Genomic DNA, 13,976 nt, shown 5'->3' with positions numbered 1-13,976 from the left:
TAAATAGGGACCGCTTACCAGCGGGAAGGTAAACGGCGTTCCGTGTGCTGCACTGGCTCGCCAGATGCAGCTTGTCACGCTGGCCACGTGACCCGGAAGTGTCTGCGGACAGCGCTGGCTCCCGGCCTCTAGAGTGAGATGAGCGCACAACCCTAGAGTCTGTCAAGACTGGCCCGAACGGGCAGGGGTACCTTTACCTTTACCTTTATCCCTGAGTTAGGATTTAAGTCAAAAGCTTTCACAGACGACATGGTCCTGACATCAGAACAACCTCTGGAAAGTACCCCAGAGGCACTGGAGTTTGGGAAATTAGCAGGCTTTAAACTAAATAAAGATGAAACTAAAATTTTAGTTAAAAAAATGGATGGACAATCAAAAAATAATTTAGAAATAATCAGTGGACTGAAAATAGAGAAAAAAGTGAAGTATCTGGGAATATGAATAACGGCTAACAACCATAATATTTTTAATGATAACTATGTGAAGAAATGGAAAGAAATCAAGAAAGATCTGAAAATACGGGGTAGAATGCAATTGTCCTTTTGGGAGGGAAATCTCTACTATAGAAATGAATGTTCTCCCAAAAATACTGTTTCTATTTCAAACAGTACCAATACTTATTGATGCACGATGCAAAAAGAACAATCCAATTTTATCTGGCAGGGGAAGAAACCCAGAATAAAGCATATGATTATACTTTGAGGCATCGTGTTTGTGCCTGAAGAACACCCAACTGCTAGATTCGGGAGGGCATGTTGTTAAATATGGACAGCACAGGTGTATGTGGTATGGCAAAGCCCAAATTTACAAGAGCTTCTCCAACTATTCTCCAACAATTCTGTCCCCGATGCTTTTTAACATCTTTATGCGCCCACTTGCCCAGATTATCCGGAGCTTTGGGCTGGGCTGTCACCAATATGCTGATGACACTCAGCTCTATCTGCTGATGGATGGCCACACCGACTCGGCCCCGAACACACTGACCAGATGCTTGGAAGCTGTGGCTGGATGGTTTCGTGGGAGCCGATTGAAACTAAATCCTTCGAAGACAAAGGTCCTCTAGCTGGGTCGGGATGGCATGGGGATGAGGGACCAACTCCCTTCTCTTGCGGGGGGCCAATTAGTGCCATTGCCTTCCGTTAAGAGCTTGGGTGTAATCCTTGATGCCTCCCTTTCCATGGAGGCGCAGGTTACAGCAACAGCCAAGGCGGCATTTTTCCACCTTCGCCGCATCAAGCAGTTGATCCCTTACCTTTCCCGCCCTGACCTGGCCACGGTGATCCATGCGACGGTCATCTCCAGGCTTGACTACTGTAATTCGCTCTACGCAGGGCTGCCCTTGAAGCTGTCCCAGAAACTCCAGCGGGTGCAGAATGCTGCAGCGAGGCTCCTCACGGGGTCTCTGCCATGGGAGCATATTCACCCAGTGCTTTTCCAGCTGCACTGGCTCCCAGTGGAGTAGAGGGTCAGATTTAAGGTGCTGCTTTTGACCTTTCAAGCCCTTCACAGCCTAGGACCCTCGTACCTATGGGACCGCCTCTCCCGGTATGCCCCACAGAGAGCCTCAAGGTCCATAAATAGCAACACCCTAGTGGTCCCGGGCCCTAAGGAAGTTAGATTAGCTTCAACCAGAGCCAGGGCCTTTTCAACTGGTCTGGTGGAACAGCCTGGTGGAACGCTCTGCCTCATGAGACCAGGGCCCTGCAGGATCTGATTTCTTTCCGCAGGGCCTGTAAGACAGAGTTGTTCCGCCTGGCCTTTGGCTTGGAGCCAATTTGATTCCCTCCCTCCCCCTCTTTCTTTTTTCTTTTCCTTCTCCTCCTGCAGTGAGGCTACATTTTAATATTTTAATGTTCCATTATTTTAATGTTGTATTTTATTTTTGTTTTTAAGTTGTAATCATTCATCTTGTTTTTATTATTGCTTGTAAGCCGCTCTGAGCCCGGCCTTGGCTGGGGAGGGCGGGGTATAAATAAAAATTATTATTATTATTATTAATTATTATTATGTGATCAGAACGAACTTGATTAGAGTCTGGGCAAGCACAAAAACCTACTGGAAAGAAAGACACCACTGTGGTTATCCCTGACAGAAGCAATAGCTAGGAAAAAGATTAATATGGAGAAACAGTGGGATACATACAGAGATCTGTTGGATCTTGCGGGGGGGGGGGGAACCAAAAATGAAAAAAAAAAGAAGAAATTAAAGAGTATGCACCGCCTGGTAAACTATTACCAACTTAATGCTCTATTTAAGGTAGACAAAAAATATGGTTTTGCATGCTCCATATAGCAGCTGAGCTAGAATCTTTGCTGTAAAAACTTGAATAGCAGAAGGGGATGAATTGTCCTCCACTTTTAAAGAAGAACGAGAGAAGTGCCTTTAAGCTTCTTTGTATATTTGCAACAGCATTTTTCAGTTGTAACTTCTGTGTACCTGTTGAGAGCTATATCATTCCTAGATACCTATAGGAAGTTACCTGCTCTATTTTATGGCTGTTCATTTGCCATCTGTATTTCATCCTTTTCCTAGAGAACACAATAATCTTAGTTTTATCATAATTAATTTGTAATGATTCATTTTTGCAGTAACTCCCCAAGGCTCTCAACAATCACCTCAAGTCCACTTTTGTGAGAGACAAGAGTACTACATCGTATGCATATAATATAATTTGCAGGGCTTTGTTTGACAGACTAGGATATTGAATGTGTTGCACTTGTAAGCTTCCTACCAAATAATTTATATAAAAAATAAAGAGAGTAGGGGCAAGGGCGCATCCCTGTTTTACTCCATTGAGAGAAGGGGTGGAGCAGGATAGATGACCTTTGCTATTACATCTCAGCCGCAAACGAGTGTTTTCATAGAGGCAGTGTATCAAAGTCAGTAAATGACAGTCTATATTTGTTTCTTCCATCTTGTCCCACAGCCTCTGTCTTGGTATAAGGTCAAAAGTAGATTTAAAATCATTGAAGGCAGCATAAAGCGCACCTCCAACTGGGGCTGTGTATTTCGCAACCAAGTGCTGTAGGACAAGCCCACTGTGGATTGATCCTTCCTGGAGCCTGCCTGCTCGTCACTTGGAATTTTTTCTTGTTCAAGACAGCCTGTCGTTTTCCCAATAGATGGCTGACGTACAGTTTCCCAATAATGTTGGGTAGACTAATGGGTCTGTAGTTTGCAGGTTCTGTTCTTTTCCCTTTTTATATATTGGAAAGATTAACACTAGAGCCCAGTCCTCAGGGATACATGCTGAAAGATCAATGCTTGTGAATAAAGCTACCAACACAGGCATCCACCAGTTGAAGCTGGATTTAAATACTTCAGGTGGAATACCATCGTTTTTTTGGGCCTTGCTTCTTTTGCGCATAGAGATGAGACTCTTAATTTCCAAGATGGTTACTGGGGGCCAGTTTGGAAGGTTACATGTATTTACCCTTTTATTCTGTGCTACCTCTTGCCCTGTTTGCCCAGTAGCATATATACTATTAAGATGGGATTCCCAAGTCCTTGCAGGGATACGATACTCCACTCTGGTTGTAAGGTTGGGCCGGCCTTTGGCAACCAGCTTCCAAAAAGTCTCCATGTCTTTGCCCTTTGCTTCTTTTCTTAAATTCCACCAAGCCCCTCTCTGGGCAGGGCCGTGACATAGTTACCTGAAGTTTCACCTTTCCCACAAACCCGTCCAGCAGCTGATAGTTATTAGAGGCCTTTCTCTGGTTGCCCCTTACTTCTGAGGTTTCCAGGAGAACAGAGCAGAGGAAACTATTGAGGGCAAAAAAGTTCCTTCAGAAACAAGAACTCTTGCTCGAATAAGGAGAACAAAAAGAACCACAATATTCAACAAAAGAATTTTGCAGACAAAATGAAATTAAAAAATGGAGAATTATACATTTGATGAATGTATAATTGGAAATAAAAAATTAATTATACCAGAAACAGGAAATTAGCTAGGGAAGCAGCTGGACAGGAGACAAGGGAGTTAAAGGAATGCTGAAGCATTATAAGAAAAAGCTGAATTATTTATTTGTTTATGTCCTCTTTGTGGAAGATGTAGGGCAGAAACCTGTGCCTGAACTAAGTTTTTCAGGAAGGGAGTCTGAAAAGCTGAGGAATATAGTGGAATGGTTTTATTCCTCTTAGTTTTATTGCTTTGTTGGTTAAGTAGATTCATAAATTTTAAATTTTTAAATTTCTTTGCATGTTGTCCTGAAATCCGTTTTTGAACACAAATATAGTGGTGACGCTATTAGGTGGCCTTATGGGCAACTAAAAAAATGAACAAGTTGATAGCTCTGGATGTTACCCAGCCAAAAGTTCTTAAGAACTCAAAGGTGAAATTGCTGATCTTCTAACAAAAGCATGTAACTTAGTTGCTGAAATTGGCTGTAGTAGCCCATCCAATATTATTTTTGAAAGGGCTCTGTGGTGAATTCAGGAAACTTTAGTCCTGCTTGCTTAATGTCTGTTCTGTGGAAATCACTATTAAATATAATCAGGTATATAGGAGAGCATGTGTTGCTAAAGAAGAATTGGCATGTCTTCTGCCAAAGGCTATCTATCTTTCTGAAAAAGTCATTCAATAAATGCTGCTGAGTAATGTGATCAGCCATGGCATAAGAGAATGAGTTATGTTATGGATCACTAATAACTTTAAAAAACAACTGAAGAATAGGAATAAATTAACAGTCCCTCACAATGGAGGGATGTAAAAGGAGGATCCACACATTCTGTTTTGGGCCAGTGATTTTAAACTTGTTCATCAATGACCTAGAGTTAGAGCAAAGTGGGTATTGCTGACACACAATAATTCAGGGTGGTAAAAACAAAACTGGGTTTGCAAAGAGCTCCAATTCAAGCTTCCTTCAAGGAGCTGAGTGTGCTGTACGTGGTTCTCATGAAGGGATACGATCATGTTTGTTCAGAAATCAACATCTCTTCCTTAAATTATAAAAAAGCACAGCTGAAGTCCATTTGGGTGCCTTGCAAGCTCTTCCCTGCTTTTCCACATAGTTGCACTCAGGCAGTTGTGATTAGTGTTTAGGAACAAACCTGTGTGCTTTTATAGCATGATAGTTATTGGTGAATTTGAAGTTTTCAGATTAAAGGCTGCCCTGTTGGAGAATGCAGTGTTGATAATACTAGTGATTTGCATATGTGGTGGGAACATCAGGTTATAAAATACGAAAGCATGCCATTGGGTGGTATAAATAAGTATAGAGTGCTGTTGAAAGCCCTCATTGTATTATTGAGATTTAGAAAAGATATTGAGGAACCACAGGAGTTGATGCTAATCTCATTACTACTTCTTAAATAGAGCTAGCATGTGCACGCACGCACACACACACACACACACACACACACTCTTGTGCACCAACCACAAGAGTCAGTTTGGATCCCGGTTCAACATGTTGAAAAATTGCCCAATTTAATCCAAGGTATTGTAAGGGCTGTCTAGTTCAGATCAGGTCTAAATCCCAACCCCCAAAAAGACAGAATTGTGACTAACCAATTTATTATTATGGGGACCTTTTTTTTTTTAAGGCTATAATGTGTTTTTTTACTCTTGATAGAATTGGTTGACATTTGCAGACATAGTAGCCCTTCTTAAGTGAATGAAGCCCGCCAAATAGGATTATATATTTAATAAATTGGACCCTGCCCTTCCTTCCAAAGGAAGCCAGGGAATTCTTGTGCTGATCACCTTTAAAAGGTTTAAAAGGTTTAGGGAGGAAAAGATGAAACTTCTCTCATTCCTGCCACCCTCACAGGGAGGGCTTTCTCAGGGGTTGCTCCCAGACTTTGGAACTCCCTCCCTGGAGAAGATGGACTGGTTCCCTCCTTGCTGTCGTCTGCTGTCAAGTGAAGACTTTCTTGTTCCAACAGGCTTTTGGGAACTGATTGCTTTGAATGAAAGGGTTGGTGCTGTTTTTATTGAAATTATCTGTATGTTTTTAATACATGATAGGTAGGTAGGTAGGTAGAGAGTTTTATTCTGTCAATGTTTAATTGTTTTTTAATTATTGTTTTCCTCTCTATGTGGATGGCAGCTAACGGATTGAGGTTGAATCCCAACAAGACAGAAGTACTGTTTCTGGGGGACAGGGGGCGGGCAGGTGTGTGGGACTCACAGGTCCTGAATGGGGTAACTGTGCCACTAAAGGACAAGGTGCTCAGCCTAGGAGTCATTTTGGACTCACAGCTGTCCATGGAAGCTCAGGTTTACCAGCTCCATCTGATACACCGGCTAAGACCCTTCCTGCTTGTGTACTGTCTCATCAGATTGGTACATGCCCTGCTTATCTCCCACTTGGACTTCTGCAATGGAACTCTACATGGGGCTGCCTTTGAAGGTGACCCGGAAACTACAACTAATCCAGAATGCAGTAGTTAGACTGGTGACTGGGAGCAGCTGCTGGGACCATTTAACACTGGTCCTGAAAGACCTACATTGGCTCCCAGTATGTTTCTGAGCACAATTCAAAGTGTTGGCGCTGACCTTTCAAGCCCTAAACGGCCTCAGCCCAGTATACCTGAAGGATTATCTCCACCCCCATCGTTCAGCCCGGACATTGAGGTCCAGCTCCAAGGGCCTTCTGGCGGTATCTCACTGCAAGAAGTGAAGTTACAGGGAATCAGACAGAGGGCATTCTCAGTAGTGGCGCCCAATAAAATTTTTGTTGTTGTTGCTATTTATTTGGTAGATGACTTTTATCCAAATGCCCTCTCCTTCTGAATAGAATTTCTATGACTCCTTGTTATACGTCTGTGCTGGGAGCAATGAAATAAGACGGGAAATGGCTAGAGCCCAAGTAGAGGAAGACTCATGCCTCATGTTGTATCTGACCAAACACAGGAGCATGGTCATGTGCGCAGGGTGTGCCTGGGCACAGCCTAATGTTTTGTTTTTTTTAAAAAAACCAGGAATCATGGCAAGGAGGGAGAGAGCACACAGCAACCTGACTCCCTCAGCTGCCCAAGCAACTCACCATCAGTTGTGGAGAGAGCTCAGTGGGAGTGAGGGGCTGCTTTTGCGGTGCACAAGCAAGGAGGAGGAGGAGCCATCTGCCCTCCAGATCTGCCCTCCCTCTCGTCAGCCATGGGGCTTTTTCTGTGCATGAAAAATATATTATTTTGTCTTCTTGACCACTCTTGTTGTGGTTGTTTTGCGAGCTTTTTGACTCTTTATCTCTTTCTTGTCCTCATTTGCCTTGTCATTTCCCCCACCTACCTACCTTCCTTCCTTCCTTCCTTCCTTCCTTCCTTCCTTCCTTCCTTCCTACCTTCCTTCCTTTCTTCCTTCCTTCCTGAAATAAATAAATAAATGGGAAATTCCCCCAGTTGAAATGTGCTGTGCATGCCTATGCACAGGATAGAGCTCATCGTTGACCCTATTCTAGTGGTGGTGATGGTGAGAATTAACTGGATTAAATATTATTCTCTCTGGCTAGAATCTCTGTTAGAATATTAGATATCAAAATGCATCTCCTAAAATTCTCATGTTCTGAATGTTTTATCACGTTTTTCTTTTTTTGAAATGCACCTCTTTGCAGTCCATAGTTAGTGCGACCTCTTTTTTTCTTTCAGTGCATTTTGTATACTGATGTATAAAATATTAATTCAAATGTCAAGACTGCAATCCTATGTGCAGTGAATTGCAAGTGTAAGAATATATGTAACCCTGCGGCATATATAAAGTGGTATTAGAGAGAGGGACAGCAAAGGTTGGAGTCTGCATTGTTGAAGTTGACAGAAAGAGAAAGTGTACTTGAGAAGAGGTGCAATACTGGGTGGAGGAAGACAAATCCTGGATGATTTCTGTAAGGAAATTTTACTGTATATATTCTGTAAATGTGTAAAACATTGAAAGTGTACTGTATTAGCTTCCTGGGTTGTTTTGGTTACAAACTGCTTTTTAATGCTGAAATATTGACACGTTTCATGACGTTCTTAGGAAATCATGAGTTTGCCTCTGTGAGTTGCTTCAAGCAGTGTGCAACCCTAAAACTATAAAATCCTCAGTTAAGATTTAAAATAAACCTATTCAGGTTCTCTTAGCCGATTAAGGGAAGATAAGGTTGTCCTAATTTTTAAAATAAATTTAGGCAATTTAGCAGTTCAGACCTAAGAAAAAGGATGGTTGATAAGAGTCCAATTAGAGCTTCTTTCTTAGATCTAAGGACTTTGCTTGTAGATTGAACATACGTTTTCCATTTGTTTTCCACCAGGCAAGCTGTCATTAAAGGGTCTCTTCCACATCCTTTTGCTCTGACATTATTTGAGGATACACTGTACTGGACTGACTGGACCACACGTTCTGTCCTGGCTTGCAACAAATACACTGGGGAGAACCTGCGAGAAATACATTCCAATATATTTTCTCCCATGGATATTCATGTGTTCAACCAACAACGACAGCCCAGTGGTGAGTTCTCTGTTCCCCCACCATTGCTAACTGCAAATTTGAACAGATTTGTAGAAGTCCCAATTTGCCTTAGAGTGGAAGAGTTCATTATAGATGCTTTCCTTGGTACAATTTATAAGGCAGTGAATTAAAAATATATCCCAAGAAACACTGGCACCAGTTCAGACAACACCAAGGCATGGTTAAAGAACCTTAGCTATGATTAATCTCTGCATGATGGCTTGCTGTTGGCCAAAGAACAAAATTATGATTGACATGAACTGGTGAGTGAATCACCAACTCTTAATGTTTTTGATCTGAGTAGTAAAATCGTATTATTTTACTCTCCCTGTGTTTGTGTTTTCAGTTTGTGGCAGGTAGCCAGGTTGCTTTTTCTTTTACAACTCCACACAGAATTGCAGAATTAGAAGAGAACCCAAAGTTCATCTAGTCCAACCCCCTGCCATGCAGGAATCTCAATTAAAGTATCCATGACCAATAGCCACTTTCTGAAGGAGTTTAAGTTCTTCCTGATGTTGAGTTAAAAATCTCCTTTCTTGCAACTTGAATCCACTGGTTTGAGTCCTACCCATCAGAGCAGGCAAAAAACCCACCCCTTCCTCTTTCAAATGACAGCCCTTTAGATAACGTAGGCGGCTATCATATCAGTTTTCAGTCTCCTCTTTCCCAGTTTGGTGTCATCTGCAGATGGGAAGAGCATCTCCTCATTTCCTTCATCCAAGTCATCTGTATAGATTTTGAACAACAATGGGCCCAGGACAGAACCCTGCGGCATCCCGCTTGTCACTTTTCCCCAGTATGGCGAGGAACTGCTAGGCAGCATTGGCCCAGCTCCTAAAGGTGTGGGGTCACATCCATCCCAGCACCTAGCGGACCAGGGCCGTCTGGTGCTGCTGATTTGCATCTAGTAAATAGGTGTCTACTCAGAAGAAAGCCACACTGAGTTCAGATAAGGGTGTGGGGGGCTATAGCTTTTTATCTAAGCAGCCAGGGCTCCTCCGAATGACAAGACCTTTTTGCATCAGGTGAGTGAGGACCACTTGCTTTTTAAAATTCTCTGATACATACAGAGCTGTGTGCCATTTGGACTGTATCTGTAGGTTTCCCGTTCTGTGTCAGTTAACTGGGGTCAAATCAGTATTGTTTGTCAAATCAGTAATACATGGAAGATGGATCTCCCTTGGGAGTTTCTGGACTCTCCTTCCTTGAAGGTTTCTAAGCAGAGGTTGGGTGGCCATCTGTCATGGATGCTTGAGCTGAGTTTCCTACCTTGGAGGGGGCTGCACTAGAATGATGACCCTTGGGGTCCCTTCCAACTCCATGATTCTATGTTTTTCTGCTTCAACAATATTTCATTGTGTTCCTATAATTTTATAGAAGTCATGTTTCACCTTTAATGCTATTTTAGATTCAACTTCTAATTTAGCTAACAGGACAGTAAAATAACCCCCCGCCCGAGATAATTTGAACCCATGTGCTTTTGGCACAGATGTAGTACACACATTCCATTGTGGAGGAGTAAAACGTGTTTTTATAAATAAAACATATTCTGTTTACAGACAGAACATTTAAATAGCTACCTTTCTACCGGTGGTGGCAGGGGCCACAGTCAGAAAAAAGTTGAGAAACACTGTCATAGGGAAAAAAGGAGACTGAGGGAGAAACAGCTTGTCAATTTAACTCCTCAGAGAGACAGAGGTGGCATTTATGCTTCTAATTATTTTGATCCTATGAAAGTGGATTTTCCCATGGTCAGATGGCTCCCTGGGATCAACCTCTAGGAGGGATTGCTATTTAGGCTATTGCTTTACGTTCCTGACAAGGCAGGTCAGAGGATGAAATGTGGTGAAGAGGAAATGGAAATAGTTCCTGTTAACAGTAAGGAGGCTTCTGCTGTGCCAAAGTTTTCTGTGCAGCTGTCTTTGCTTTGCATATCTCATATCATCTGTCTGTCTGAAGGCAGACCAGTCATTACGATAATAAAGTCAAAATTGGGTTTTATATTTATTTTATTTATAAAATATTATGCCCCTTAATATATTAAAATTTCAGAGCAGTTTACAACAGAAATACAATAACAACAATAAAATGCAAATAGCATACAATAAAATTACCTCAGAAACTGAAAAAAATAAAATCACAACTGTATATCACAAACAAAACTGAAGGTTGTGAAAAAGAAATTCTCAATACAGCTTTTCTTCAAAAGGATGAAATGCAGCTTTGGAGGCTAACATTATTTTGCAGATGTGGGGAAGGAGGCTTGGGTTGGTGTGCAATGCCTTCTTTGTATTTTTCCCCTCCTGTGTACACATAGTTCCCCATTCACATAAATATACACATATTCAAGTCACATATACCCTGTGTATGTGCACTTCCTTGCTTATTTTGCTTGTTTCTGCTGTCCATGTTTCTCTTCCCTTAAACACATGTTATTCTTGATGTGCAATGTAATGTTTTTTTAGTATTACTACACACTGATCTGCATGGTCTCTGTACTTGACAGCTGCAAACCCATGTGGAACCAATAACGGTGGTTGCTCCCATTTGTGTTTGATGTCTCCTGTCAAGCCCTCTTATCAGTGTGCATGTCCCACAGGCGTGAAACTCCTTGAAAATGAAAAAACCTGCAAAGATGGTATGTTATAATTTTAAAAGTTATTCAGATAATAGAGTTTAAACTGGCAAAGAATTTGATCTGTTAGCATAATTGAATAGTGCACCTTTCTGGCAAGGATGCTACAAGTCAAGTACAAAATGTACACTGCCACTTCAGTGTATGTTACAACAGTGGTTTCTCAAATTGTGGGGAGGGTGCAAGATACCTGGAGGAATGTGTGTGGAAAGTTCTAGGGAGGAAGAGTTAGTACCACATTAGACTTCATACATAGAGCTTTGTGGGGGGATACTGTGTGCTCACATGCCAAAGAACCTGTTGGAAGTGCATTGGGGGCTTGAAAAGGAGAGCAAGCTTAAAAGGGGGTAATTTCTCATTTAATTTGATGGGCTTCAAGACTGGCAGCAGTACTGTGTGGGAAAGGCAGACAGGCCTGATTTAATGCCATTGCCAGACTCATAGGCCATTCTGGGCATGTTATAAACACACCCTGACTATGGCACCCAGATGGCTGTCACCTCTAATCTGTCACTTAATGCTAAGGAACAAAATGCTTTTTCTGGAACTAAATGATAACCTGTATGAAGTATTTATCCTAAAGTTGAATTAATATGTTATGAACGCACACACTTTTCACAGTGGGCTGTGATAATAATGTTATTGTTGTTTAAACCATGTTTTGTTCAAAGAACCATGGATCATCTCACAGACCTCAAGACTGGACTGTTGTAATGTGTTGAAGATTCAGAAACTACATCTAGGACAGAATGGAGTATCCAGCCATGCTACTTATGAGCACTGCTGGCTGGGCAAATATTACACTAGTTCTTGAAAGACCTGCACTGGTTGTCTTTGTCCTTCTGAGTCCAATTTAAAGTGCTTATATTGACATGCAAAGCCATAAATGACTTGGGCCAAATATCAGGAGAAGCACACTCTCTCTTATATGCCTCTCTTGGTATATATGTTTATTGTTCAATAAGAAGTGCAGGTGAAAGGGGGTAACATTAACCACTAGGCTTGCAGGGCTGATTCACAATGATGATCATCATCAAGTGTTGAAGATGTGTGTGTGGTTGGAATTTTGATGTCACCTCTGATCACATCAAACACAGTGCTTTTAAAATGGTCTGTTCACCTATTCTAGCTGTAAGTTATCAAGTGTTAGAAATGATAAAAATATAAAACACCAAATTACTTTTTCAACTAATGTCAAGATTTTACTTAGAAATGCAGATAGCTTTTTTTAAAAAAAAATTGAGCATTTTATAGGTTGCAGCAGCTGTTTCTCCTTGCTCATTTCCCCCCTTTGTTTCTATTTAATCATGGCTATGTGAATCCACAGAAAGCTTGCTTAAAATAATTTGTGCCATATATATCATATTTTTCACTCCATAAGACACACCTGACCTAGTTTTTAGAGGTGGAAAACAAAAAAAATTCTGAATCAAATGTTGTACTAAACTATTTAATAAACTACCAGTATATCAGAATAATATTTCAGCCATGTAAAGTGAACAGGAGTCAACAGTGGCATTAAGAACCATCACTGTCATTAACAAATGAAGAGAGACTTTATCCCCTGGTAAGGGGGGCAGGCAGTGGAAATATATGAGCTTCCCACATTGAGTCCCTTAGATCTAAGGACTGTATGGTTTGGCCCTACACAATTATTTTAATAAAGCCAAAAGAAGTGGGACTTTCTTCCTTTTTTTATTGCAGAGATCTCTGGGGGCTTTTATATGAGGGAGGAATGAGTGGGAAATCTGATTCAATTCCCATTTAAAGTCAAACCTACCCAATTCACACCTTTGTGCACAACACAAGGAGCAAACCACAGCCGCCCTTCAAATTTCAAACTTCTGCAAAGGAAGGCACTACTATCCCAGCAAGACCAGTGGCGGAGGGAGGGTCTTGTGTGGTGGCACGTCGCCTGTGGGGATGTGGGACGTCGCCCACACGAGCATTGCCCCAAGGGGGCGGCCGAGCATGGGGGCGGAGGGATTACACGGCTCCCGCTGTGCTTGCTTTACACCCGTGTAAGTGGCTCCTGTCCCGCTTTGCTGCTTTAAAACAAGCCAAGGAGGAGGGTATTTGCTTCATAAGACGCACAGACATTTCCCCTTAGTTTATAGGAGGGGAAAAGTGCGTCTTATGGGGTGAAAAATACGGTATATCGTAAAGAAACTGTCTTCTCCTCTAGAAAGGTCAGGCTGGGGAGGCGGTCTCCACCATTCCTCCTCTGCCCAGTCCCTGACAGCCACCACCTGTGCTGCTTGAAGGCTTCGGCAGCATCCCAAAGCTGCCTTCCCAAAGCTGGTTAAGTGCGGCACTGTGCTTTGTTAACGAGGCGCGAGGGCTCTGGCAGGGTTCTAGAGGTTCCTTCCCAAAGCTGGGCAGGTGCTTACTGGGCTTTGAAAGGTGGCAAGAGGGCTCTGGGACACTGCCAGAGCCCTTGTGCTGCCTTTCTGAAGCCGGGTAGGCAGCCGTCTGCCATGGGGGGGGGTGCAGTTCCGGGGGTTCCTGGCTTTACCCATTTTTACGTATATGGACTCCTGGAACCAAACCCTTGTGTAAGACCTAATAGCATTTTTTGCAAGTTTATGGCAAGCATATTTTTTTTAAAATTCAAGTGTTCTGATTCTTTAAGTAACAGGAGTATTTTATTCTTTGGTGCATAAGGCTGGATCATCAGGAAGAGGATTGGGAGTGAGGGAACACTCTGAATTACTACAATTTATAGTGCCTTGGCATTGACAGATGATCCATACAGCCAAAGATGAACCTGGCTGACCCCAGCAGAGTAGTTTCCATGTCAGTGAACGTTTGCTTTCTCAATTTGCAGCATATAAAAACCACCTTGTATGCATGTGTATTTTAATTGTATCTGGGAGAGGCAGTTGTAAACAATCACTTTCCCCCCTAGTGTCCTGTTTC

At 42.1% G+C, this 13,976-nt stretch overlaps 1 protein-coding gene and 1 long non-coding RNA gene across 5 annotated transcripts in view; one reads left to right on the top strand and one right to left on the bottom strand.

Moving 5' to 3' along the window:
* The window catches only part of LOC310763623, a 41,978-nt gene extending 39,988 nt beyond the window's left edge, over window positions 1–1,990 (bottom strand). The window contains exon 1 of the long non-coding RNA XR_014548730.1: window positions 1,668–1,990. This is a non-coding gene — a long non-coding RNA (uncharacterized lncRNA). The remainder of the gene's footprint in view (window positions 1–1,667) is intronic.
* Window positions 1–13,976, top strand: part of LRP6 (LDL receptor related protein 6) — a 100,053-nt gene that overhangs the window by 36,555 nt on the left and 49,522 nt on the right. For 3 of the 4 annotated variants that reach the window (XM_083615502.1, XM_083615504.1, XM_083615503.1), the window contains 2 exons: window positions 8,226–8,422; window positions 10,929–11,060. The exons of the other annotated variant lie outside the window; for it this stretch is intronic. In XM_083615502.1, coding sequence (XP_083471628.1) covers window positions 8,226–8,422; window positions 10,929–11,060 — 329 coding nt within the window. The remainder of the gene's footprint in view (window positions 1–8,225; window positions 8,423–10,928; window positions 11,061–13,976) is intronic. 4 annotated transcript variants of the gene reach the window in all.

Source organism: Podarcis filfolensis, assembly GCF_964270895.1.
Source record: "Podarcis filfolensis genome assembly, chromosome: 5".
Classification (NCBI taxonomy): domain Eukaryota; kingdom Metazoa; phylum Chordata; class Lepidosauria; order Squamata; family Lacertidae; genus Podarcis; species Podarcis filfolensis.
The sequence above is the reverse complement of the archived record's forward strand: the minus strand, read 5'-3'. Positions and strand labels throughout refer to the sequence as shown.